Source organism: Dipodomys ordii, unplaced genomic scaffold (genome assembly GCF_000151885.1).
Source record: "Dipodomys ordii isolate 6190 unplaced genomic scaffold, Dord_2.0 Scaffold67, whole genome shotgun sequence".
NCBI classification, from domain to species: Eukaryota; Metazoa; Chordata; class Mammalia; order Rodentia; family Heteromyidae; genus Dipodomys; species Dipodomys ordii.
Window position 1 is genome coordinate 598890 of NW_012267283.1, and position 25259 is coordinate 624148.

The following is a 25259-nucleotide window of genomic DNA, read 5'->3' on the forward strand; positions in this document are numbered from 1 at the left end:
TATTTTTTCCATATAGACTATTGTACAGTGTAGCTAGCACATTTATGACTTCGGTTGCAGGACTTTTAGTCAGGATTTTTATCACTTGAGCCACACCTCCAGCTTAAATAACTTTAAAAAAAATATAGCTGATTGTACAGCACAAGGCAATATGGAAATTGGTACAAAGATTCTAGACTATATTTCAGGACAGAGGGAATGCTTGTAATTGATATAATCTGAGAAGCCTAATAGCTTCTTTTTGGGGGATCAGTGAATTCAGTTATTCTGCAGAGTACAATATAAGTAGTAGTGATAATGTCAACAAATAACTCAGCTTCCAGGCCCTCTGTGATATTTTTTGATATTTTGTATTTTTACAGTAGCCTTGAATACTACATGCTTGCTTCTACATGTTTGCTTTTTCTCTTGATTGAGTTACTGTTACCATTTTCTTAATAACTAGACTGAAATGCTTTTGATGTTTTTAAAAGGCCTGTCAGTCCCAACCGTTCCTGGAGCCCTGGGTCCTCTCACACTGACATCCTCTGCGGTCACTGGGAGGATGCCCATTCCTGGGGCAAGTGGTATACCAGGAAATTCTGTTCTGCTGGTCACCAATCTCAATCCTGATGTGAGTTGAAAAGTCTTACATATAAATCATCTATCAGGGGAAAATATAGTGGTTTCCATCTAGGGTTGTATGTAAATTGAAGTACATAAGCTTGTTTCAGTGATTTTTTTTATTATCACCATAATAGATAGTATATAAAAACAATGCTTTAAACAAAATTAATTGTATTACAGTATATACTTAAGGTCTGAAATTATTTGGTCAAGATACTTACATTGTATGTTATCTTTTCCAAACAGCTTATCACTCCACATGGGCTTTTTATCCTATTTGGTAAGTTCATTTTTATTCTTTTGAATGTTGTCTGTACATAAGAACTAAGCATATTTGATATCATTTAGTAGTATCTGTTGTTCATTTCTGTAGGTCAAGTAGCATGTTTGACCTGGGGAAAACAGTGAATGAGATTTAGTAAATATAATAGAATTTTTATTATTGGGGATTTCAAAGTTATTCATGGAAATATAAATCAGGGAGCCTTACCTAGCTGGGAAAAAAAATCAATATTTAAGGTGACTTGTGAAAAATGAAGACGGATTTGCTGGGCAGAAACCAAAGAAAAATGTCTTTTCACAGCTGATAAAAATAAAAGAAAAAGCCCAGGGAGATACGATGAAGTGGAACATGTGAATAGGGCAAGTTAATGAGGAGCTTTATAGAAAGCAATATATGAAGGACTCTGAAGGAATATATATATATATACACATATATATGTATTCATATATATATATGTATATTCCATATATATACACATATGTATATTCCATATATATATGTATACATATATATATGTATATATATGGAACATGAAGGAATTCTGCCTAAGAACAATGAAAATTCATTGGACAGTGTTTTTTGGTTAATTGGTTTGGTGTTCACAGTATTGGGCATTGAGCTCAGGTCCTCAAGATGCCCAGACTTGTTGAGATAGAGTCTAGATAACTCTTGTATGGTTTGGCCTTGAACTACAGCCCTCCTGTCTCTATCTCCCAAAAATAGCTAGATTACAGAAATGTGCCATCATGCTGGGTAGGCATTGAATAGTTTTACGCAAATGAGTGATGTATGAAATTCTGGTTGGTGTTTTTGGGGTTTTTTTGATACGTTTTTAATTGTAAAAATAATGTACAGAAGGGCTACAGTTACATGAACAAGGTAATAAGTCATTTCCTATCAAGCATTGTTGCCTCCTTCTCTGTTTTTCTCCTACCACCCCTTCCCTCCCCCCTCTAAACTACACCCCAAAGTTGTAAAATTTGTTTTCAACATGTTTTCTGGTTTTGTTGATGGTAGTTGAACTCATAGGCTCCCTAAGGCTAGTCCAACACCACTGAACTACATCCAAGTCCAAGATTTTAAAAATAGTCTCAAGAAACAAAAGACCTCCTCTTATCTGGTTGTATCATTACTAAATGACCCCAAGCTGCTGACCATATATATGATATATATGCGCACATTTGAGGGAAACGACAGGAGATCACAGAAACAGAGGGCAACAGGAAAACATACAACAGCGGAACCTATCAACTGCACTGGACATTGCTGAAAACAAACTAAATAACTCAAAGGCAGTGATGGGAGGGAGGGCAAGAGGGAACAGTTGACACTAAGTAAAAGGGAAATGTACATACCACTCCATTTGGAAGAAATAGCTGTATTGTCAAAGCTCATAGAATTCACAAACTTTATAAACCACAATAATGACAATTTGCCCCATGAAGGTTAAATGTGTTTGTGACTTTAACTAAGTATCACTATCTAACAGTACTATGAAATTGGTGAAATTTATGTAATCACTTAATCATAATTAAAAAAAAATAGTCTCCACGTCTTTAATCCCAGCACTAGGGGAGGCTGAGTGAGGATTATAAATTCAAGGCTAACTCAAGTTACATAGTTGGATATTGTCTCAAACAAAAAGAAGTCAACTTCTTAATAATTCTCACTTCTCAGTTTAAAGAAAAAAGAACTTAGGCTGGGAAGGTGGCTCAGTGGTAGAGCGCTTGTCTTGCATGCATGAGGCCCTGGGTTCGATTCCTCAACACCACATAAGCAAAAAGAAAAAAGCCAGAAGTAGCGCTGTGGCTCAAGTGGTAGAGCACTAGCCTTGAGCTGAAGAGCTGAGGGACAGTGCCCAGGCCCAGAGTTCAGGCCCCACGACTGGACCCCCTAAAAAAAAGAAAAAAAAGAACTTAAAAATACACCCCTATTTATATAAAATTATTTAGAAAATTACATCCATTTTATACTTATATATATATTTATACTTTATGTATATATTTATATATAGATAAAGAGTATATATATGGTATAAGTATACAAATACATGAGCAATGAAATAAGCAAGATTTAACATTTGAAAGAATTTTATTAATGAGAAAAATCCTTTTTCCATGAAAAACTCTACCACTTAAGCCACACCTTTACTTCTGGCTTTTGGTAGCTAATTGGAGGTAAACATTTCTCAGATTTGCCAGTCATGGCTTGCTTTGAACTGTGATCCTCAGTTTTCAGCCTCTTGAGTAGCTAAGATTATAGGTATGAACTACCAGCATCTGGCTTCCCCATCCCTTTTTTCTTTTTCAGTTATAGTCTCATTATGTAGCCCAGACTTGTCTTGAGCTTTTGATCCTCCTATTCCTTCTGTTTAGCCTTCTAAATAGCTGAGATTACAGGTATACTTCGCTGTACCCAGCTGTTTAATAGAGGGGTTTTTTGTTTGTTTGTTTTTGGATAGTTTTTGATTTTTTTCCACCAATTGTGGGGCTTGAACTCAGGGTCTGGGCACTGTCCCTGACTTGTTGCTCAAAGCAATTGCTCTACCACTTTAAGCCACAGCACCACTTCCAGTTTTCTGGTGGTTAATTGAAGATAAGAATCTCATTGACTTTCCTGCCTGCTTTGGCATCAAACCACAATCCTCCTGTCTTAGCCTCCTGAGAAGTGAGGATGACAGGCATGATAGGGTTTGGGTTTTTTATTTTGTTGTTTTTTTGTGTTCTGTGAAGTGTTTTGGGGTATGGGGGGTATGTGGTTTTGGGGGGAAGAGGGATGGTTTCTTGCTGGTCCTGGGGCTTGAACTTGATGCTCTGGCACTGTCCCTGTGCTTTTTTTTTTTTTTTTTTGCTCAAGGTTAGGACTTACCACTTGAGCCACAGATCCACCCCTGCTTTTTGGTAGTTAATTGGAGATAAGAGTCTTACAGACTTCTGCCCTGGCTGGCTTCAAACTGAAACCCTCAAATCCCAGCCTCTTTGGTCCTGGGGTTTGAACTCAGTGTGTAGGCTCTGTCCCTGAGCTTTATTAAGGCTAGCACTCTACCACTTTTGTCACAGCTCTGCTTTGAACTTTTTGGTAGTTAATTGGAGATAAAGTCTCACAGACTTTCTTCCCAGGGGCTGACTTTGAACTGCAATTCTGAAGTTTCAGCCTCTTGAGTAGCTAGGATTACAAGCATGAGCCACTGGCACTCAGCTAGATAGATTTTTTAAATACTATTTTATTGTGTGTGTGTTTGTGTGTGTCTGTGTCTGTGTTTGTATGTGTGCTGCTCTAAGGACTTGAACTCCGGGCCTAAGTGCCGTTCCTGAGCATTTTTTACTCAAGGATAGGGCTCTACCACTTGAGCCACAGCTCCCGACTTCTGCCTTTTATTTGTGTGGGGGTTGGGGGAGTAATTGGAAATAAGGAGTCTCACAGATTTTCCTGTCCAGACTGGCTTTGAACCCTGATTCTCAGATCTAGCCTTCTGAGTAGCTAGGACTACAGGTATGAGCCACCAGAGCCCAGCTTGATAGATTTTTTTTTTAACATTTTGAAGAATAATTATAAGCATACAACTCACCTGCTTTAATTACTATTTTAGTATCTACTTTAGCCATTTGTCATTTTTTATGAAGGCAGCAGATACTTGTATTTTTTCTTTGTGTGCCTGTGTATGTACATGTGTGCATGCATGTGTGTGTACATGCACACTACTACAGGGGCTGAAACTCAGGCTTCACACTCAGTTCTTTTGCTCATAGCGACACTCTACCATTTGAACCATGCCTCCAGCTCTGCTTTATGCTGTTTATTTTGGAGCCTTTCTTGTCCAGACTGAGTTCAAACCTCAATCCTCTGGATCTCAGCCTCCTTAGCTGCAATTTTAAGTGTGAGCCACTGGCACCCTGCTTTGTTTTAATCTTTAAAAGTTTCTTTAGGTACTGATAACCACCTGTCTTTTGTGTGTCTTGAAATAGCTATTTTCCCCTGCGTTATATAATAATGATGCTGCTGTTTGGAGGAGTTTTTTTTATAACATCAGTCATGCCATGTAACACAAACTGCTATATATTGTAATATACTGAATGGAAAAGAGAGAGTGTTATATACGGTGTAAGCCTTCCGTAAATTTATCTGTAGATTAAAATTTCATAGTATGTAGCTTTTATGTATGTGATGTTTATCCATATTTAGCCAACACTGGAAGTTGGAAGGGGTAAGAGGATGAATGCTTTGGATATAATAAATTTGAAGGGTGAAAAACTGACTGTTTGAATAGATCTGGAACTTGGAAAAGTATGTGTGCAATAACCATGGGATTAATAGTATGAAAAACATAAACCCTTGAATATGTTAGTAAAATTAACTAAACTACACAATCAAGCATTAACCCTGTGTTTTGTTTTAATCAGGAGTATATGGTGATGTGCATCGAGTGAAAATTATGTTTAATAAGAAAGAAAATGCCTTGGTTCAGATGGCAGATGCAAATCAAGCCCAGCTAGGTACTGATGATTATAATGATGACAATGATAACCTGCCCTTTCTATATGTGCATTTTTCTTCAAAATAGCAAATACATAATTAGTAGGAACGTAATTTTACAAGAATGTTTTCTTACTACAGTGTCTTCATTCTTTTTTCTGCACCTATTGATACTTCATATTACAAAAACTGAGTACTTTTTATCTGGTTTATCTCTGTACCTGAACATATTGTTAATGTTTATAGCTTTGACTATAGGGCTTTTGTTTAAACTAATAAACATGACTTACTTTGTCCCATTTTATGTATGGTTATTTCTTTTCCTTCGAAACTAGGTGTCTGGATATGCTTCCTAATAATGTGGTGTAAGAAATGTCATTCCATGTCCTCACTGTCACAGGGGCTCTTAAAATATTGCTATTAAAATAGTATTTCTTAGGATAATATTAGTATTTATTCTCAGTTTAGTTTTTTAAGTACTTGTTAAGTTTCAGGTACTCTGGCACTTTCTAGTGCTCTACTTGGAAGGTAGTTATTTGTTTGGTTTGTTTCTGTTTAAATTGCTTTCATTATAATAAAATGAAAATGAGGGCTGGGAAGGTGGCTCAGTGGTAGAGCGCTTGCCTTGCATGCATGAGGCCCTGGGTTCGATTCCTCAGCACCACATAAGCAGAGAAAAAAAAAAAGCTGGCAGTGGCACTATGGCTCAAGTGGTAGAGCGCTAGCCTTGAGCTGAAGAGCTGAGGGACAGCGCCCAGGCCCAGAGTTCAGGCCCCATGACCAGACCCCAAAAAAAAAACCAAAACAAAACAAATAATAAAATGAAAATGAAGTCATTAAGTGTAATTCCCTAAAGGTTTTTAGATTTAAAACCCTCTTAATCCTTAAACTGGCTATAATTTTAAATAACTCAGCGAAAATAATTTATGGCAATTTAGTACTGACTATCTTAGTACTCAAAAAGTTTTGTTCTTTTCTTCCTATGTAATAGCAATGAACCATTTAAGTGGTCAGAGACTTTATGGAAAAGTCCTTCGTGCTACACTCTCCAAACACCAAGCAGTTCAGCTTCCTCGAGAAGGTCAAGAAGACCAAGGTCTGACTAAGGATTTCAGCAATAGTCCTTTGCATCGATTTAAAAAGCCTGGTTCTAAAAACTTCCAGAATATCTTTCCACCATCAGCTACTCTGCATCTGTCCAACATTCCGTATGTACCTAATAAGTTATTTATTTAGGTGATTTAGTAACATATACTATGTTTTGGGAGACCCAATTGTTCTGAAGATTCTGACTAAAAAGTTGGCTGGAGTCAGGTACTAAGAGGGATGAGATCTGAGGATTCAGATCTTAAATCCAGGCAGGGCAGAAAAATCCAAAAGACTCTAGTCTCCACTTAACCAGCAAAAAGCTAGAAGTAGACGTGTGGCTCAAATATTAGAGCACTAGCCTTGAGCAAAAACCAAGCAAGAATGTGAGGTCCTGAGTTCAAGCCTCTGTACTGTTACACAAAGAACTGGCATGTCACCAGTTTCTTCTAAGATCATTTTTTTCTGTCATGCCTTAGGAGGATATATCTCCAGTCATATTCTCTAAAAGTAGAAGTTAACAGAAGTTTCAAAACTTTCAAATAGAGACTTTCAGTTAGTTGCTTTTCAGTTAACTTTTCAGCAAATAAGCATACACACTATTATTTCACTGGTACATACTTGTCCATTTCTTTGTAGAAGGAAAGACTTAAGAATACATCAAAATCAGATAAATAATACAGTTTTTTTTGTTTTTTTTTTGCTAGTCCTGGGGCTTGAACTCTGGACCTAGGTTCTATCCCTGAGCTTCTTTTGCTCAAGGCTAATGCTCTACCACTTGAGCCACAGCACCACTTCCAGCTTTTTCTTAGTGGTTTATTGGTGATAAGAGTCTTAAGGACTTTTGGCTGACTTTGAACTGTGATTCTCAGATCTCAGCTTCCTAAGCAGCTGGGATTACAGGCATGAGACACCTAGTGCCTGGCATAATATAGTTAAACATTTGATGAAAGTGTATTTCTTGTGATCATTCTTTCTACAGGTCTCTTTATTACCCAGTGTTTTATTAAAATTGACATACTGAAGCCCATGGCTGTTAAGTTATAGTCATTAAGCCAAGAATAATTTATTTATTTTAAAGTAATTGGGGGAAAAAAGCATAACTATTGTATGAGAAAATTACATACTCAGATTTTGCTTTTCATGAAGTTGGATGTGAAACTATTTTTAATAGGTATTATTACATAATGTCTCCACTGCTTCTTTTTTTTTTTGTGCTTGAACTCTGGGCCTGGGCACTGTCCCTGAGCTCTACAGCTCAAAGTGAGCACTCTACCACTCTTGAGCCATAGTGAATAATTTGAGAATAATTGGTGAATAATTGGAGATAAAGAAAGAGTCTCATGGCCTTTCCTGCCCAGGCTGGCTTTGAACCATGATTCTTAGAGCTCAGCCTCCTGAGTAGCTAGGATTACAGGCGTGAGCCATTGGCGCCCAGGTTGCAGCTGCTTTTGAGTGACAGGAGCAAAACTTGAGTAGTTTGCATAGCCCACAATGCCTAGAATATTAATTATCTGGCCATTTAAAGAAAACCTTTATTCTAATTCATGAAATCTTGATGTATAAAGCCAGAAATTCTGCCAGGTACCAGGTGCTCACGCCTGTAATCCTAGGTACTCAGGAGGCTGAGATCTGAGGATCATGGTTCAAAGCCAGCCCTGGCAGGAAAGTCTGTGAGACTTACCTCCAACTAACCACCAGAAAACAGGAAGTGGCACTATGGCTCACGTGGTAGAGCACTTGCCATGAGCTGAAATACTCAGGGACAGCACCCAGGCCCAGAGTTCAAGCCCCTAGGGGAAAAAAAAAAGCCAGAGCTTCTGTATATTTTAACTTAGTACATGAAAAGAACAAGCTTTGAAAGAAGGGATAGATAAAAGCTGTAGGGGGTGCTGCCATATATATGTCTGTGTACAAAATGTTAAAGGGCATGGGAGTGACTGTCCTTAAAAGTTTTAGAGCATCATTAAGAATATGTATATGAGAGGCTGGGAATGTGGTTCAGTGGTAGAGCGCTTGCCTTGCATGCCTGAGGCCCTGGGTTCGATTCCTCAGCACCACATAAGAAAAAAGAAAAAAAAAAAGCCGAAGTGGCGCTGTGGCTCAAGTGGTAGAGTGCTAGCCTTGAGCTGAAGAGCTGAGGGACAGCGCCCAGGCCCAGAGTTCAGGCCCCACGACCGGACCCCCCCAAAAAAAGAATATGTATATGAGCATACTAAGAAAAATAACTATACAAATTAATGTTAACTTCCCAGCATCACTTCTGGTGTACAGCTAGCTGTCAAGAGAGACCTTTAATCTGAATCAGGCCATATGTCAAACTTCATTCTACCTAGGAAACTATAGAAATTACTTCAAGGTAAAAGAAATAATCTAGAGTACATGAATCTAGAAATTTAGCTGTTTATTAGTGTGTACTAGCCTAATGGGCCTCTTAAAATTTGCTTTTCTTTTTGGTTGGTCGAGAGGCTTGAACTCTGGGCCTGGGTGCTGTCACTCATCAATTCAGCTCAAGGTGAGCACTCTACCACTTGAGCTACAGCGCCACTTCCGGTTTTCTGGAGTCTCACAGACTTTCCTGCTTGGGCTGGTTTTGAACCATGATCCTCAGAACTCAGCCTCCTGAGTAGCTAGGATTACAGGCGTGTGCCATGGGCACCCGGCTTACTTAAAAAAAAAAAGAAAGAAAACAAAAAACAAACCTATAATGCAGATTAAACCCAGGACTAGGCAAACATTATACCATTGAGCTACATATCAGCTCTTTTCATTATATTCTTATATAGAATCTCAAAATATATCCTGAGGCTAGGCATAATGGTATCTATCATCCTTCTTACTCAAGAAGCAAAGTGGTACAAGTTGTTCATCTAGCCTAAGCAAAAATGTAGACAAGCCCCATCTCATCTAGTAAAGCTCAGTGTGGTGACACATTCTTGTCATCCCAGCTATGGGGTTAAGTAGGAAACCACAGTCCGAGCTTGCCAGGCATAAACATGAGGCACTGTTTGAAAAATAACTAAACAAAAAGGACAGAGGGTATGCCTCAAGTCACAAAGAGCACCTGCCTAGCTAGTGCAAGATCCTGCACTTTAAAAAATGTGTGTGTGTGTGTGAGAGAGAGAGAGAGAGAGTTCAACTATTTTCTGAATTCTAGGTGCTGATGGAAGAGTGGTAGCTGTGAGTGGAAAAAGCTAAGTGACTATGAGGCCCTGAATTCAAGTCCCACTACCACCAAAAATAAAGTTTAAAATTTTCATAACATTTACATGTGATATACTTTTTTAACTATTTAATGCCTGTGGTACAGTGCACATTCGCATTTAAATACATTCATATCATTGTGCATTTCCAACTGTAGATTCCTCATTATCCTGAATTCAAACTCCTTATCCATTAAACAATTTATTTCCTGTCTCCTTGTAATGACAGTAAGCCTGCCTTACTCATGGATTTATTACATGTACTTTTGGCCAAGAACCAGTTCTCCCCCTCCCCCAAAAATATCCAAAGCAAATTTATTTCATGCGTGTGTATGTTTATACAGCTCAGAGATATTCTCAGACAATCCTGCATTTTTATCAGTTGTATTTAAATCATGTGTGATCTCCTGAGTGAAATTATGTGAAAATATGCCTCCCCAAAATCATAGTATAAGTTAATATGAAGTCAGTTTAGATGATAAAGTGAAATTTTTAGATTTGTTAAAAAAAAAAGCACGTGTCTTTAGAGGGATGTTATAGAAAAAAATGACAGCTATCCACGTACATCAGTTTATTTATAATAACTTCGGAAGTAAGATGTAATTGTTTTTTGTTTTTGTAGTGGAAATGAGATTCAAAATAATTTACTCACAATGATCTATCAAGCACTAGTGAGTGAGGAATATAATCTGAGCTCAGGTCTGCCTTCCTGCAGAACCAGTGGTGCTTCTGCACTGTCCTTTGCTGGTTGTCATGAGAAGATTGTGCTTTTTGAAGTCAGTTGACTCTAATGTGATAGACTACTGTGTCAATTATCTACTATATAGTATATCACCCCAAAACTTAACAGCTTAACACAGTAATAAATACTCATTATCTCATGCTGTGAATCAGGAATCCAAAGATGTGGGCATTAGTGTTCTCATGTCTGATGGGACATAAGTCATTTCTAATATACCTCAAGGATTATAGAGAAAAATCTCTTTTCAGTACAAGAGGAAAGTATTCAAAAGTTATGATTATCATTTTAGAGCCTAGCTGTCAATATCTACATTCAGTATTACCCTGAAATTCATAAATGTAGAATTCTGGACTATAGCCTACAATTTAGAGCCAGTTAAGTAACTTTGGAAGTACTAGAGTTAGTGAATTACTAAAGCCAATAACAATAATAATGACCTTGAAAGAATACATACAGAAAGTGGTTTTGGTGGTTGTTCTTTTTAGCCTTATATAAAACCAAAATGTCAATAAAGATAATGCCAAAGACTTGCCATGGTCTTCATCAAAGACTGAATTTCATTGTTTGAGGACATGTCAGTCTCGAACATACTCCTCAACACACTCAAAACATGTCTTTTGTTACATTGCTAAATAATTTTGTTTGAACTAGAAAATGCTATAGATTTGATGATTACCAAAATTAATCTATGCTTCAGCTGAGTATCCAAGCTAATATAGCTGATGCTCTTTGATGTTTTCACAGCCCTTCTGTTACAATGGATGATTTGAAGAACCTTTTCACAGAAGCTGGATGTTTGGTGAAGGCTTTTAAATTCTTCCAGTAAGTCTTTTCAATACATTAACATTATTTAACATGCTATACAATTTTTTTTTTAATCAGTCGTGGGGCTTGAACTCTGGGCTTGGGCACTGTCCCTGCGCTCTTCAGCTCAAGGTGAGCACTCTACTGCTTGAGCCGTATCGCCACTTCCAGTGTCCTGGTGGTTTATTGGAGATAGGAGTCTCTGGGCCGGGGGATGGGGGTGGGGAGGATCAGGTGGGGGGGAGGGGGTATGGGAAGGGGAAACAGAGGAGGCAACAATGCTTGATAAGAAATGTACTTGTTATCTTGCCCATGTAATTGTAACCCCTCTTTACGGTATTTTCACAATTTAAAAAAAAAAAAAAGAGTCTCTCATACTTTCCTGCCCAGGCTGGCTTTGAACTACCATCCTCAGATCTCAGCCTCCTGAGTAGCTAGGATTACAGGCGTGAGCCACCAATGCTCAGCCATTTTAAAGATAGTTCAGTGATGTCTTCAGGGCAGAGAAAGTTGGGAACAAAATTGATTTTAAATATTCTTATATTTCTTATATCATTTTCAGGAAAGATCGCAAAATGGCACTCATTCAGTTGGGATCTGTAGAAGAAGCAATCCAGGCCCTCATTGAGCTTCATAATCACGATCTTGGAGAAAATCACCACCTCCGAGTTTCCTTCTCAAAATCCACAATCTGACATCTCTGTGAATCTTTCTCCTCAAACTGGACCATAAGTACAATAGAACCTTCAGACATAGACTGAAGCAGCTCAAGACCAATCCTGCCTCTTTAACAAAAAATAACTCCTTCAGAGTTTGATATTCAAGTACATTCAAACAAGAGATGTTCTTTTTTTTTCCCCATTTTTCCCTTTGCTCCCATAAATAATCAAAGGTTTGCTTTTCCTTTGTACCATGATTTCTATGAAAATAACCTTCAGGAAGGAAAAAAAATCAGGAAAAATACTTCTTCAGTAATTTCTTGTGATAAATCATATTTCATGAGAGCAGACTTTCTTTTAGTTTGGGTCCAGATCAGCCTTATACAACATTTATAAACTCCTTTGTACTTTAAGAAATTTAGACAATTACAGACTTTTAAAATTACTTGATGTAAGTAATTTAAATCACTTACAGCCAAGTTTTTAACTTTATGGTTTAGAATTTTGACCCCTGTAGGAGATTGTTTGCTTGGAAAATTATATTAAATATTTACCATCTATATTGATAGTTAATATACATAAACACATTGAGTTGTATTGGAAGCAGATTTATAAATGTGCATGTTTTCTTCATGTTTCTTTTGTTCACTGTATGACACTCCTTTGAATAATGCATATCTTACTTTTTTTAAAAATATGTGCCCAACCTGGGCTTAAACTCGGAGCTCAAGGCCTAGGCACTGTCCCTGAGCTTTTTTACTCAAGGCTAGTAGTCCACCACTTGAGCCACATCTCCGCTTCCGGCTTTTTGGTGGTTAATTGGAAATCAGAGTCTCACAGATTTTCCTTCTGAGGTTGGCTTCAAACCTTGATCCTCAGATCTCACCCTTTTGAGTAATCAGGATTACAGGCATGAGCCACTCATAACTGGCTATATACCTTACCTTTTTAAGACTTTGGAAAAATAAAATCTTACTGTCCCCAGGGATATTAAGTGGAATCCAACCAGAATCTATTAAGATGTCAATAATTAGTAATTTTATTAGAAAAATCAGGTTTTAAATTTCAAAATGACACTTGTCAGGTAATAGAATATAATCTTGGAAAATAATCCTACTTATAAACTACTTTTTTATAGTTTTCAGAAAAACGTTTACAGTCTTAAGGAAAATATTCAGGTCTATCATATGGTTTGACAGATTTTTTAAAAGTTATTTTTGGTAAGGTCTTCTTTTAAAAAGAATTTAATCTCAAGGGTTTTTTGTACCACTATAATCTCTTAATACTTTATCAAAATTACTGTGTATTTACTTAATTTCTTATGTGCCTTATTATGTGCTTAAAATACAATAGGTTAGAGTTTAAATATCTTGAAAGATACTGTGGGCTTGGTGAGTGTTTTGGTTTTTTTTTCTTTCCCTGTTTTGGTAAGAGTTTTAAAGTTTTTTCATTGCAGTTTAAAATGGTTTTCAATAAGTAATGTTTCTATTCCAATTTTTGGTGCTTTGGTGCAGAGATGGGGTGAATAAGACAAATGGTTTTGGAATAACAGTACATACTTGGAGACTTTTTATTGTGGTTATTGTAGTTACCATACACAGACTTGGGACTATAGAACTGCAATCTCAGTTTCTGGATGTTGCCGAATCTTTATTGTCCGTAGAATTTGCTTCAGGATTACTGAATCCTTCTCAGTACTCAAGCTAGATCTTGCTTTGCTTTGTTAATGTAACTTTGTTGCTGAGTGCCCACATATTTGGTGTCTGAGAAGGTAGGTTGTTTATTGTACTCTCGTTTTCATTGAATGTTAAGAGTACATTTTACTGTTTTGCTTCAATGATTGTATAATATAAAATGGTTTCTTTTTAGCAAGGAACTGTTCCTTCAATGCTTGATCAGATTTAAAGTATAAATTGTCAAAAGGATCAGTTTTGTTTCACCCCTTTCACACTTCACATTCAAAGAGTAACTCATCTCAATTTTTAAAAAGAAGAATCTCATTCTTTTTTACTCAGTTCCAGTCATTAATTTGAACATAAAAGGGGTTGTTTTTGTTTCTGTGGTTTGTTTTGCTTTTTAAAAAAAAATTATAGAAAAACAGGTATACAGAGATAATTATAGGTTGTTTTTTAAAAAAAAATCAATTTACCCAAGACTGGTCAGGAGCTAGAATACGAAGGCAGATACTTGAGTTGAAATCTTTCAGATGTATCAATTTAGCATTGGCTGAATAGACGGGTATAATAATTTATCTGTTTAGGTTTTTCCCCCACGTGTATGTGTAATTTCTTTTTAACTGAACACTGAGTAGGGGTGTAGTAAAAAAAAAATGTTTTTTAATCTCCCCAGATTTACTTCCCCCACACAGATGGACACTATTTTGATTTGTCAGTGTCATGTTAAATTGAATTGCTTCATTTGATTTGAGTTGGCAATTACTATTTATTAATTCATAATTCACATAACATCCAGCATAAGTGTAGCAAAAGTTACTGATAGAAGAGGATGATACTGGTGTTGAATGTAATTTTGAATTAGGGAATGGCCTTTAAATCTGGGAGAGAACATTGGAATCCTTTTCAGGGATTTATGTAGATATGTGTGTGTGCACGTGTGTGTATAAATAAGTGTATATACATACACTCTTCTAATGTATGTACATATGCACATTACATACATGTTAATTTATTGACAAAGAAAATTAACCAAATTCAGATAGAAAAATGGGGGTTTTAAAGAGCATGTTTGAAGCCATCAGATTGTGTCTAAAATTAGCTGTAGCATATGGATATGGTCCATATTGAGCTCTTCACTGTTTGAATTATAGAGGTCTACAGTATTTGTGTTGGTGTAGTTTTGTAAAAAGATTTTTTAAATATCAGGGTGGTGGAAAAAATTTAATCTGTGTAGTTTTGTTTTGGCATGCATTTATTCAGTACCTTCTAAGCAGTGGTCTATTGCTCTTGATCTGTGGTAGTATCCTATTTTTAAGTTTATTTACTTTATTTTAAGGAGCATTGTCATATCACTTTTCAAGGTTATCTTGACTTTTACAGAAAGTATATATATTCAGGACTTAAAAAATAGCAGTATACATTTAACAAATAGCAATTTATGCCAAAATGCTTTACTTTGAGATTTGAATAATTTACCTAGCAGTAGAATGTGTTTTATGTAAGATAAATTTAGAAAAACAATTATCTTATTCAGTAACTTACTGGAAAGTTTCATAATTGCTCAGTAGCTCCTATAGAATGTCATAGTCCTAGGTCTAAATATTGTAATCAATTATTTCTAGTAATGTTTGCACTCAGATGTTAGAGCCACTGTTTTTGCTTGCTTAATTTTTTATGGATCACAGCCTTCTGAGGCTTCGTCACTTGATGTGGTAGTCATCATTCTATTTCAGTTTAAAAATTAGCTCTCATGAGCTAGACACAGTGGCATACTCCTGTATGTAATTCAGCACTGGGGAGGCGGGGGACGGGGGGGTGGGGGCTGTAAGCTTGTAAGCCCAGCCTGGGCTACACAGCAAGTAGCCAGCCTCACTACAGAGCATGACTTGTTTCAGAAAGGAAGAAAATTGGCTAGTAGTACTCTGACTCTGATCCGTCTGATAGATATGTCTCAAGTCTCCATGCCATCAGACAATGTTCATATATGAGTATATTTCCTACCATGCCTTTTCCCTTCTGTTCCCATTAAATATTTTGGGAAATAATGATACAAAGTAACATTTTTGCTCTAATGAATCACTTAAAACCCTGTTTGCCAAATTTTTAGCCTATCTCTTAGAAAACCTAATGTGTACTGCTATTTTTAAAACCAAAAAGAGCATGACTCTGTAAAAAGTGTCTTTCTTTAGCCTTTCCTTTGTCTTTGATCAGTTGTAAATGAGAATAAAACTGCCAGACTTCAGATATTCTACTATCATGCTAAAACAATTTTAGACTGTACACAATTTTAAGGTGTAGCTTAGCTGTCTTTGAAGAGTTGTTTTGGTATCTGTAAGACTATTTGCAGTCTTTTTTCAGAGCAAATCTTTACAGCTACTTGTAAATGGCTTAAATTTTTTTTAAAAAAACTACTAAACTCTTCATTTGGGGGTTTTTATAAAGGGATAAAAACATAACAGGACCAAAGTTTATGTGCCTTCTTCAGTAGTCTTAATTGACTTTTTCTTCCTGTTTGAGAGTAGTGTCAGTATTCTGGTTTTCAGGAAATACGTATAGTTTTTAAAAGAATGTTGTCCCACAGACTCATCATAGAAGCAAATAATTGTAACTGTATGAATGCAATCTCGGTTACACTTTGGCCTTTATCACATAATACTCAGTATAGAGAATTGTGCTGGTTGAAGAACAGAGCTGCTCTTAACTATTTGTGATAGTAGTCACCCTAGCTTTTGCAACCTGAGGCATGTGTTCCAGAAAACAGGGATATTTCTCTGGTCCAGTGACCTTGGTGATAATAGTCAAGATTGAAAGCTGCTTATGGCAAGCTTATTTTAACATTGTCAATAGATTTTTGTGTTGCTATCTTCGGTTCTGGGATCTATGTTGTAGTTGTATGAACAAATATTTAAATATTTTTGGTGTTGTTAAAAAAGTTAAGTCATACTCTGGCCTTTTTTTTTTCTATTGCCATTCATCATTACCTGTATCTTCTAAAAATTCATCCCTTATCCAGAAAGTACTAATTATAAAGATTGCTGACCAAGCAAAGTTTGCATCAAAATGTCACCTCATTGCTCTGACCAAAGACTGACTGTTCTGGTTTTAACTCTTTCCTTGTGAAGCATTTTTCCCCAAGCTCCTTTCTAAAAGACCCAGTGCAGAGCGGCCTTTATTTTCTATTTCTTATAGGTGAATAGACTACTTAGAGAAAATGGGAGTTTAAAGGTGAACAGAATGGACTAGGATGAACAAGGGTTTGAAGGACATTTTCAGTACTGTATTTAAAGGAAAAAATATAGCACAGCTAGAAGTCTCTGACATTGTCTTGTGTTTTACGTGGTCTGTTCATTAAAATCCCTTTTTCTGTTTGTAAGAATGTTCATCTAATAGAAGAAAATGCTGTAAATATTTATAACAACGTTTTTTTAAAACCAGGCCAAAAAAAGAAAAATGGTTTTTGGGAACAAGTTAACATGTAAAGTGGTTTTATATGAAACATCAATTGTCTTGTATATTTTGATAAGCAGCAGTACCAGCTTTCATTTGTAATACAGTTTGTGGCTTTGGAAGAAAAGGATTCTGTCATTGTTGAAGTGAATTATGTTATAAATGCAGAGAGAAGATAAAATATTAAAACATATTTTCTAAATGCGTAGTGCATGGTTAATTCAAGCTTCTGTACACTATAATATACTCAGTTTTTCTTCAGTTTGTATTTGCTTACTACTATTACTTGATATCTCTAAATCTTTTCCTAACACATACAACATTGTAGCATGCCTTTTAATAAATGTCATGACATCTGTACTCTCTTAAATTTTTTCTGTGTTCTTGTCTGTACCTCGGGTTCCCCTTGTCTAACTTGTAATTCTAACACTGTTACATTTTCTTTTTTTTATAAGCCCTTCAACTCAGCTTGTTATAAACAGTAGAAAAATGTATTAAAACAGCTTTAAAAGCTAAGACAAACCCAGAATATAACTATTTCTTTTTTAGTAAACAATTCTCATTTTGAGGAGCAAACTTTTCTAATCTCACTATGTACCTTCTTGTTGGGCCTTTAGTACAGTATACATTAGTGTGCTTCCTGCTCAAACTCTCTCTCTCCTGCTATCCTTGTGACTAAAAGGGCCAGACGCAAGTGAAACTTCAACTTTGGGCAAGTTTTGTCTTCCCTATAGGATTAGTATACATACACTGAGACATGGAGGTTGTGACTCAGACCAATTTTGTGTCCTTGAGTTTCTGCCTTCTTAACAAGTTAACATAGTTACCAACTGATTTGAACATAAACATGTTTTTTACTTCTTGATTCTTTAAGGAAGTCTTGGATTATCAGGGTCTGAGAATTTGTCTTTTACTCTCAAGAATCTCTTATAAGTGATTACTTTTAGAAGTATGTTTTAAAGAAATAGAGCATGAGGTAATTCTACAGTCATTGTTGGCTTACCTGTAAAATTGAATATTTCCATAACCGTTACTGGCTACTTAAGTAAATATTTATTTGCAAGAAAAGTATTTATTTGCAGAAAATGATAACATAACTAAATGAAGCTTTTATCAACTTGATTAACTGGAAGCATTTATACAGTACAGTAGAGGGCTCAAAAACATCAGGAGCCCAGTAATTTTTAGCTTAAGGGAGCCTAAGACACAGTTCAACTGTCAGTTAGTGCAGAGCCTATCCTGGAACCCAGGTCTCATGGACTTGATGTAGTATTCTAGTGCATGTATATGCTGCACTTTTATACTACACATACTGCTAACATCATAAACTTGAAGTATTGTGGTGCTTATGTACTCTTGAAGAATACCACAGCTAACCTGAATAACATTGAATAAGGGAATGTTTCTGCTGAAAGCTTAAAAATTTTAACTGAAAATGTATTTCATATTGTACACATTTAAGGAATCTAGCTCTTAATAATGAATCACAGCCGGGTGCTGGTGCCTCACACCTGTAATCCTAGCTACTCAGGAGGCTGAGATCTGAGGATTGCAGTTCAAAGCCAGCCTGGGCAGGAAAGATCCATGAGATTCTTATCTCCGATAAGCCACCGGAAAACCAGAAATGGTGCTGTGGCTCAAGTTATCGGTATAGCACTAGCCTTGACCTGAAGAGCTGAGAGACAGCCCCAACACCAACAAAAAAAAAAGCAAAAAAAAAAAAAATTTATCTCTCACCAGGTGCTGGTGGTTTATGCCTATAAACCTAGCTACTCGGGAGGCTAAAATCTGAGAATCATGGTTCAAGCCAGCCTGGGCAGGAAATTTGTCTCCAAGTAATTTCCAAAAAAGCTGCAACTGGAGCTGTAGCCCAAATGGTCGAGTGCCAGCCTCGAGCAAAAAAGCTAAGGGACAGGGCCCAGGCCCTGAGTTCAAGCCCCATGACCAGCAACAACAACAACAAAAAAAAAAAAACACAGTGTATCTCCAAGTGTAGGGTGGGTCCTGGAAATCTGGAATGAAGATGTGAACCCTGTTTTCTTTCAGTACATCTCCTCTTGGTCTTCTCCCTTACCTTCCCATAGGCTTCCTCTGTTCATGTCTATGTCCTCATGTATTCTTACAAAGACATGCCTATAATCCCAGCATGGGAGAAACAGAAGCAGAACAATTGGAAGTTTGAGACAAGCCTGGGCTATACTGGAAGACTTTTAAGTAGGCAAAGTGGGGAGATCACCCACATGATCCCATTTTTACTTGGATTTTTTTTTTTTTTTTTGTGGGGCTTGAACTCTGGATGTGGGCACTGACTGTCCCTGAGCTCTTAAGCTCAAGGTGAACACTCTACCATTTGAGCCACAGCACCATGTCTGATTTTCTGGTGGTTAACTGGAGACAAAAGAGTCTCACAGGCTTTCCTGCCCAGGTTGGCTTTGAACTTTGATCCTCAGATCTGAGTAGCTAGGATTACAGGTGTGAGCCAGTGGTGCCTGGCAGAATCAAATATTTTATACTGGCTTGTTTCGTCTCTTTCTAACCTCCATTCCCTATCCTGGTGTGTGTTCTCTTCTCCCTAATTAGGGCTCATCCATATAGCCTTATTTTACCTCTTTAAAGGTCCTATCTTCATATAAATTTGCACTTTGAGGCATCAACCATTAGGGCTTTATAAGTTTTCCAAAAAACTGGAAGGAAGGAAGGAAAGGAGTGATAGATGACAGGTAATGTGAGGATTTAGTAGAGGAAGTGGCTCACATAACTATAGAGACCTATATTGTTTTTTAGTGGAAGTCTAAAGACCTCAGAACCAAGGAAGCCAAGGCTATAACTCAATCCCTAATACCAGAGGTCTGGAGAGAGAAGTCACTAGGCCAAGGAAGTCCTAGAGGCCAAAAGCCAAAGAAACAGAAGAGTTCTTTTTTTTTTGTCGGTTGTGGGGCTTGAACTCTGGGCCTGGGCGCTGTCCCTCAGCTCTTCAGCTCAAGGTGAGCGCTCTACCACTTGAGCTACAGCACCACTTCAGTTTTCTGGTGGTTTATTGGAGATAGGAGTCTCACGGTGTCTCCTGCCCGGGCTGGCTTTAAACCGCGATCCTCAGATCTCAGCCTCCTGAGTAGCTAGGATTACAGGCATGAGCCACCAGCGCCTGGCTACAACAATCATCTTTAGCAGTTTTTTTCAGGCTAAACTTTAGGAGAGTAAGTCATTTTGTGTTATTTCAGTTTTCAATATTTTCATGCATAGTTAAAATAGCCACTTAAAATCTAATACATATTGTCCTCCATCTCGCACCTCTGGACAACTTTGCTAACTCTGGGTCTTTAAGATTGTGCCAAGGGTGATTTGGAGCTCAGTAGAGAGCACTTGCCCAGCACCACAAAGAGAAAAATAATTAAAAAAAAAATTATTCCAAAAGTTAAGCTGGGTGCCGTGCCGGTGGTTCACACCTGTAATCCTAGCTACTTAGGAGGCTGAAATCTGAGGATCGTGGTTCAAAGCCAGCCCAGGAGGGAAAGTTCATGAGACTAACCTCCAATTAAACACCAGAAAACCAGAAATGGTTCTGTGGCTCAAGTGATAGAGTGCTTGCTTTGAGCTGAAGAGCTCAGGGAAAGTGTCCAGGCCCAGAGTTCAAGTCCCATGACTGACAAAAAAAATCCAAAAGTTGACTCCCAGTATGAGGAGTTCTCATGATCTTTCCCCAGTAAAACTTGTGAAAGCCAGTTTTATTTTTAAGTTAAAGCTTCTGGAAATGATCCTAAAGGTAAACAGAAAGGCAAGTCTATGTGTTTGAATCAAGATAGCTCCCTCTGTTTTCCTTCTTTGCTCCCGAAAGACTGTTTGGCCAAAAACATTCCCTAACACCCAGAGAACTTTCTCCTAAGAAAAGTTGAACAACAGCTTTCCTCATTCTGCCCCCAGCCATCTGTTACTAAGGCTCAGTCCCAAGTATGGTAGAGGTGGGAGCTTCCTTCTTGAGCTCAGACTATATTCATGGAATAGAGGCTTTTCTTTGCCATGGCTACCAAGAATATGGGGCTCCTGCTCACTTTTACCTTGGCTTGTGAGGTGTGAGTCTGTGCCAAGAAGTGCAAACTAAGATGACCCCAGCTACTCCCAACCCACCAAACCATGCTGTGCTAACTTTTTTTTAAAAAGGCCGTCTCACTATTTAGCCCAAGCCAGTCTTAATGGGTGATTGTCCTGCTTCAGCCTCTCCAGTGGTGAGATTACAGAGATACACTGCCACACCTGGCCTAAATTGTTTTCTTGATCTGCTTCATCCTTATACTTGTCCTCAGGCTCTTAATAATAATACTCTTGATAACTGATTGCTCTTAATAGCTAATTAAATTCTTTGTTTCCCACCATTGGTACCTGATCATCCTAGCCTGCTATCAGCAGAAATTCTTCATGACCTTTAGATCTAGTCATTCTTCTGCCTACCAACTTACAACTTGCTCTTAGTGTGTAAATCCTGATTGGTTCCTCTTGTATCCAGAGTTGAGCCAGACTCCTCTTGATAGTCTTCTTTCTTGTTTCAGTGAGTTTCAGGATAATTCCACTGAAGATCCAGAACTGGGTTGGATAAACGGTAGAGCAATTTATGTCCCAGAATGGTTGAAAATAATAGCGCAATCAGCAGGCAACAGTGTGATTTAAAAGCTGAACAGGACAAGAGAAGAGAGAAAGTAAGCTGGACCAAAATCCCTGATTCCAGAGTGATGTGGGCATACCCAAAGCTGACCTCCCCAGAGAGCAACATCAGAGACTGGACATGGCACAGTCATTTAGGTCATAGTAAGAAAATATCAACCTCCTAGAAGGCCGACATGTTTGACCCATAATCACATATTTTCTAAAATACCAACTTTTCAACCTAAAATTACAAAGCATGCAGAGCAACAGGAAAATTTTATCCTGTACAGAAAAAAAGCAAAACAGACAAAAGTAGCCTATGTACATGTTCACAGACCATAGGAAACAAGATTAAAGAACTAGTTGATACAATAATGCTGAGTCTGAAGAAAATGTCAACAAATTAGTAAAAGGAGCCAACTGGAAAACAGTTGAAAACAGTAACATTAAAAACTCACTAGAGAGGCCCAGTAGTATTGCTGAGTTGACAGAAGAACAATAAAGATTAGAAAAGCTGAAGAACAGAGAAGATTGGAGAAAACCTCAGAAATGTGAAACGCATCATAAGGAAAATGTTGAAAGTCAAAAATTTTAACAGCACCCCTCCACACACACCACACACACACACACACACACACACACACACACCTCATTACTTAGAAGGAAATCACAACAAAACTAACAACTAAGCAAAGACAATGAGAGCCAGAAAGGCAGTGGGATAACACTGGAATTAGCCAAGAAAATTATTCACAAAAGGAAGAAAGAAAAGAAGGAAAAAGAACTATTTGCCAAGAATCATATGTCCAGCAAGGCTGTACAATGAAGATAAATTTTTAATTTCACTAGAAAAGCGTAAACTGAATTTGATCCTGACATACCTGCTTTCGAAGAAAATACTAAAGGCAAGTGACCTAACAGCCTTCTCAGAAACACTAACCAGAACTTTAGCACAACACTCTTGGGCCACTGTAAGCCATGAAATCCCAACAATTAGCACAAACATGCAAAAGTATAGCATAAAGTAGAACACAGTAAGGACACTTAAAGATGAGGGCTAAAACAAGATGGTAGAATGTTGGCATGTGCAGTCTCATCTGGGAACTTGTACTTGGTGCAACTCAAATATTTTTGTCACTGTACATGTCATGAATGACCAAGAAAGCACTTTGTGTAGTGATTTGTGGCTTACAAACTTTTTGCAAGTAGGGAAATTCACAAGAAAGTGAATGGTGAAAACTAGCTATATATCAATAACATTAACCTTTTTTAAATGCTATCCAATGAAGGAAGGATTCACACAGTGTTCTTGATTCCCATGTAAATGAAGTGTGTGTTCCCACCAGCAGAAATGCTCATGCAGCGATAGCTCTCAGAATGCTATTTATGAAATAATATTTCATTTTCCACCTTGGGGTGAGGAATGAGTTTAACCAACAAATATGGCTAAGCTCAAGTTCTCTCCTTCAACTTCTGCTATTATAGGTTCAAATTAGCCCAGGAGGGGTTATAGGAAAATAGGCAAAAGGCACATGCCAAGGGGTAGATGATAAAAAGGAAGCACTTAAGCAGTTTTGGTAAGGGATCCAGGAATTTCCTCACTAAGATTAGGACATAGAAGAACTCTTTTCTTTTGCCAGGAATTAAAGCAAAAGGTCAAACACTTATAATCCTGTCTTTAGACATAGGATAAAACACCATTCAACCAGTAAGTTTCCACTGGTATCATTCATACTTCAGATACACAGTCAAATCTCCTGCAGCTAGTCACATCCCCCACCTAGGGTTCTGGGGGTCCCAAAGAGAAGAAAGTACTGAAATTCTTTGCAGAAGGAACCTGTTCAGATAGCACTGACCTTGAGGTCCAGAGAGAATAGCAAATCTACAAAAGGAAAGGTGTTGGCATCCCCATCATAAAGCTGAAGAAACCTGAGGGGGTTTCACTGACAGCCTGAGCCACTGTCATTGACAACCCTGTTGATGTCCAGGAATACTGGCCAGGGGGCTGTGCCAAAGTTCACTGCTGACACGGGAGCCACAGGCTCTTCATTCCCAGAAGTATTAGCCTTTGTGACTAATCACCTAAGCAAAACAACTTAATAGGAAGAATGATTTGATTTGCTCATGGTTTAAGAAGTTTCTAACCATCATGGCAGAAGGCTATGGTCCAACAGAGCAGTACACATCATGGAGACCAGGAAGTAAAGGACGAGAAATGCCTATCTCTGTGGGATTTATCTTTCTTTCCCTTTTATTCCATCCAGGCTCTCAGGCCATTGGATAGTGCCATCCTTTTCTTCCTAGCTAATTCTCTCTGGAAATGTGCTCACAGATATCTAGAGGTATGCTTCATTAATCCTCAGGTGCTTCTCAATCCAATCAAGGTTGTAAGATTAACCATCACAAGTCTACCCTAGGTCAAGTTAATATCCAATCACAACTTAAGCTATAATACCCCACCTTCGACCCCAAAAGACATGCCATCTCATAATGCAAAGTGCATTCAGTCCATCCTCAAGAATCCTCATTGTCTTAACAGCTTCAAGATTGTTCAGAAATTCCAATGCTGTGTTTCCTCTGAGATTCAAGGCAAGCTCCTAGCTGTAAACTCAAAAAAGGAGAATATATGTTAAGAAAGGTCAAGCAGATGAAAGAAAAGAAGACAGAGACCTCATCAGATCAGGGTTTAATCAGGGATGCCACATAGCATTGAGCAGAGCTTAGACTGGCAGTCAGTCATATAATATTTGAAGAGAACTTAGGCCAAAAGGCCATACTGATACCTATTGTGACAGAAAACAGTGGTTTATATTTTGATCATTCAGGGGTGAGGATATTTTCAAGAACCTCTAGAATGGGTATTTCTAAGATGGGGAGGGAGAGAGAGCCATGAGAGAAACATTGAGTTATGAGAACAATACATACTCCTAATATAAAATGGCACAGAGTTCACGTTCTATTCCCAAAGAGAGAAGTGGAGCTGGGCGTGATAGCCTACACCTATAATCCTATTTGGGAAGTGGTCTTACCAGAAATTTAGTACAACTAATCAGCCTCAGTCCAGAATAGGAATTTAGGCAGGACTCAAATATAGTAAAAGGGCTAGCAACGTATATTAGGCCAGGAATATGGAAGAGAAAGACATTCATTATATGGCAGCTGTGAGCAGAAAAAGCTGAATGAGCAAGAGGCCCTGAGTTCAAAACATAGTACTAGCACAGAAAAAATAAAAATAAAATGAAATTACGTGATATAGATATGCCATAGGCAGACAGCACTCTGTCTTTGGAGCCATTCTCTGTCTTTGGAGGTATAGACACTGACCTTCAGTGTAAGAAGGAGAATTAGTGACAGGATGTGAGAAGATATGCAAGTTAGGGCAGATAGGCAGTTGGACAGTTCATTATCTCAGGATTGCTCAGTGGGACCTTATTAGAATAGTCTTTAATACCTGGCAGGTGGTCTTGACTTTCCTGGATTCCAAGATGGCCACAAAAGTGATGGCAGGAGAGAATGCTGTTTTCCCCCCTCACCCCAGGACTAGCCCAATGGGCAGAGTCCCAAGGGTGGGCAATGTTTATTGAATTACATTTGACCTCTAAAGCATGGTTTTACTGGTGTGGGTAGGTAAGTTAAAGATCT

General features: G+C 37.8%; 1 protein-coding gene across 5 annotated transcripts in view; it reads left to right on the forward strand.

Moving 5' to 3' along the window:
* Ptbp3 (polypyrimidine tract binding protein 3) overlaps positions 1-12654 on the forward strand; it is an 88501-nt gene extending 75847 nt beyond the window's left edge. For 4 of the 5 annotated variants that reach the window (XM_013023342.1, XM_013023344.1, XM_013023345.1 and 1 more), the window contains 6 exons: positions 474-613; positions 853-886; positions 5290-5382; positions 6354-6570; positions 11138-11215; positions 11760-12654. In XM_013023342.1, coding sequence (XP_012878796.1) covers positions 474-613; positions 853-886; positions 5290-5382; positions 6354-6570; positions 11138-11215; positions 11760-11892 — 695 coding nt within the window. In that variant the 3' untranslated portion in view covers positions 11893-12654. The remainder of the gene's footprint in view (positions 1-473; positions 614-852; positions 887-5289; positions 5383-6353; positions 6571-11137; positions 11216-11759) is intronic. The other variant, XM_013023343.1, reaches the window with a different exon arrangement.
* Positions 12655-25259: the final 12605 nt, after the last annotated feature.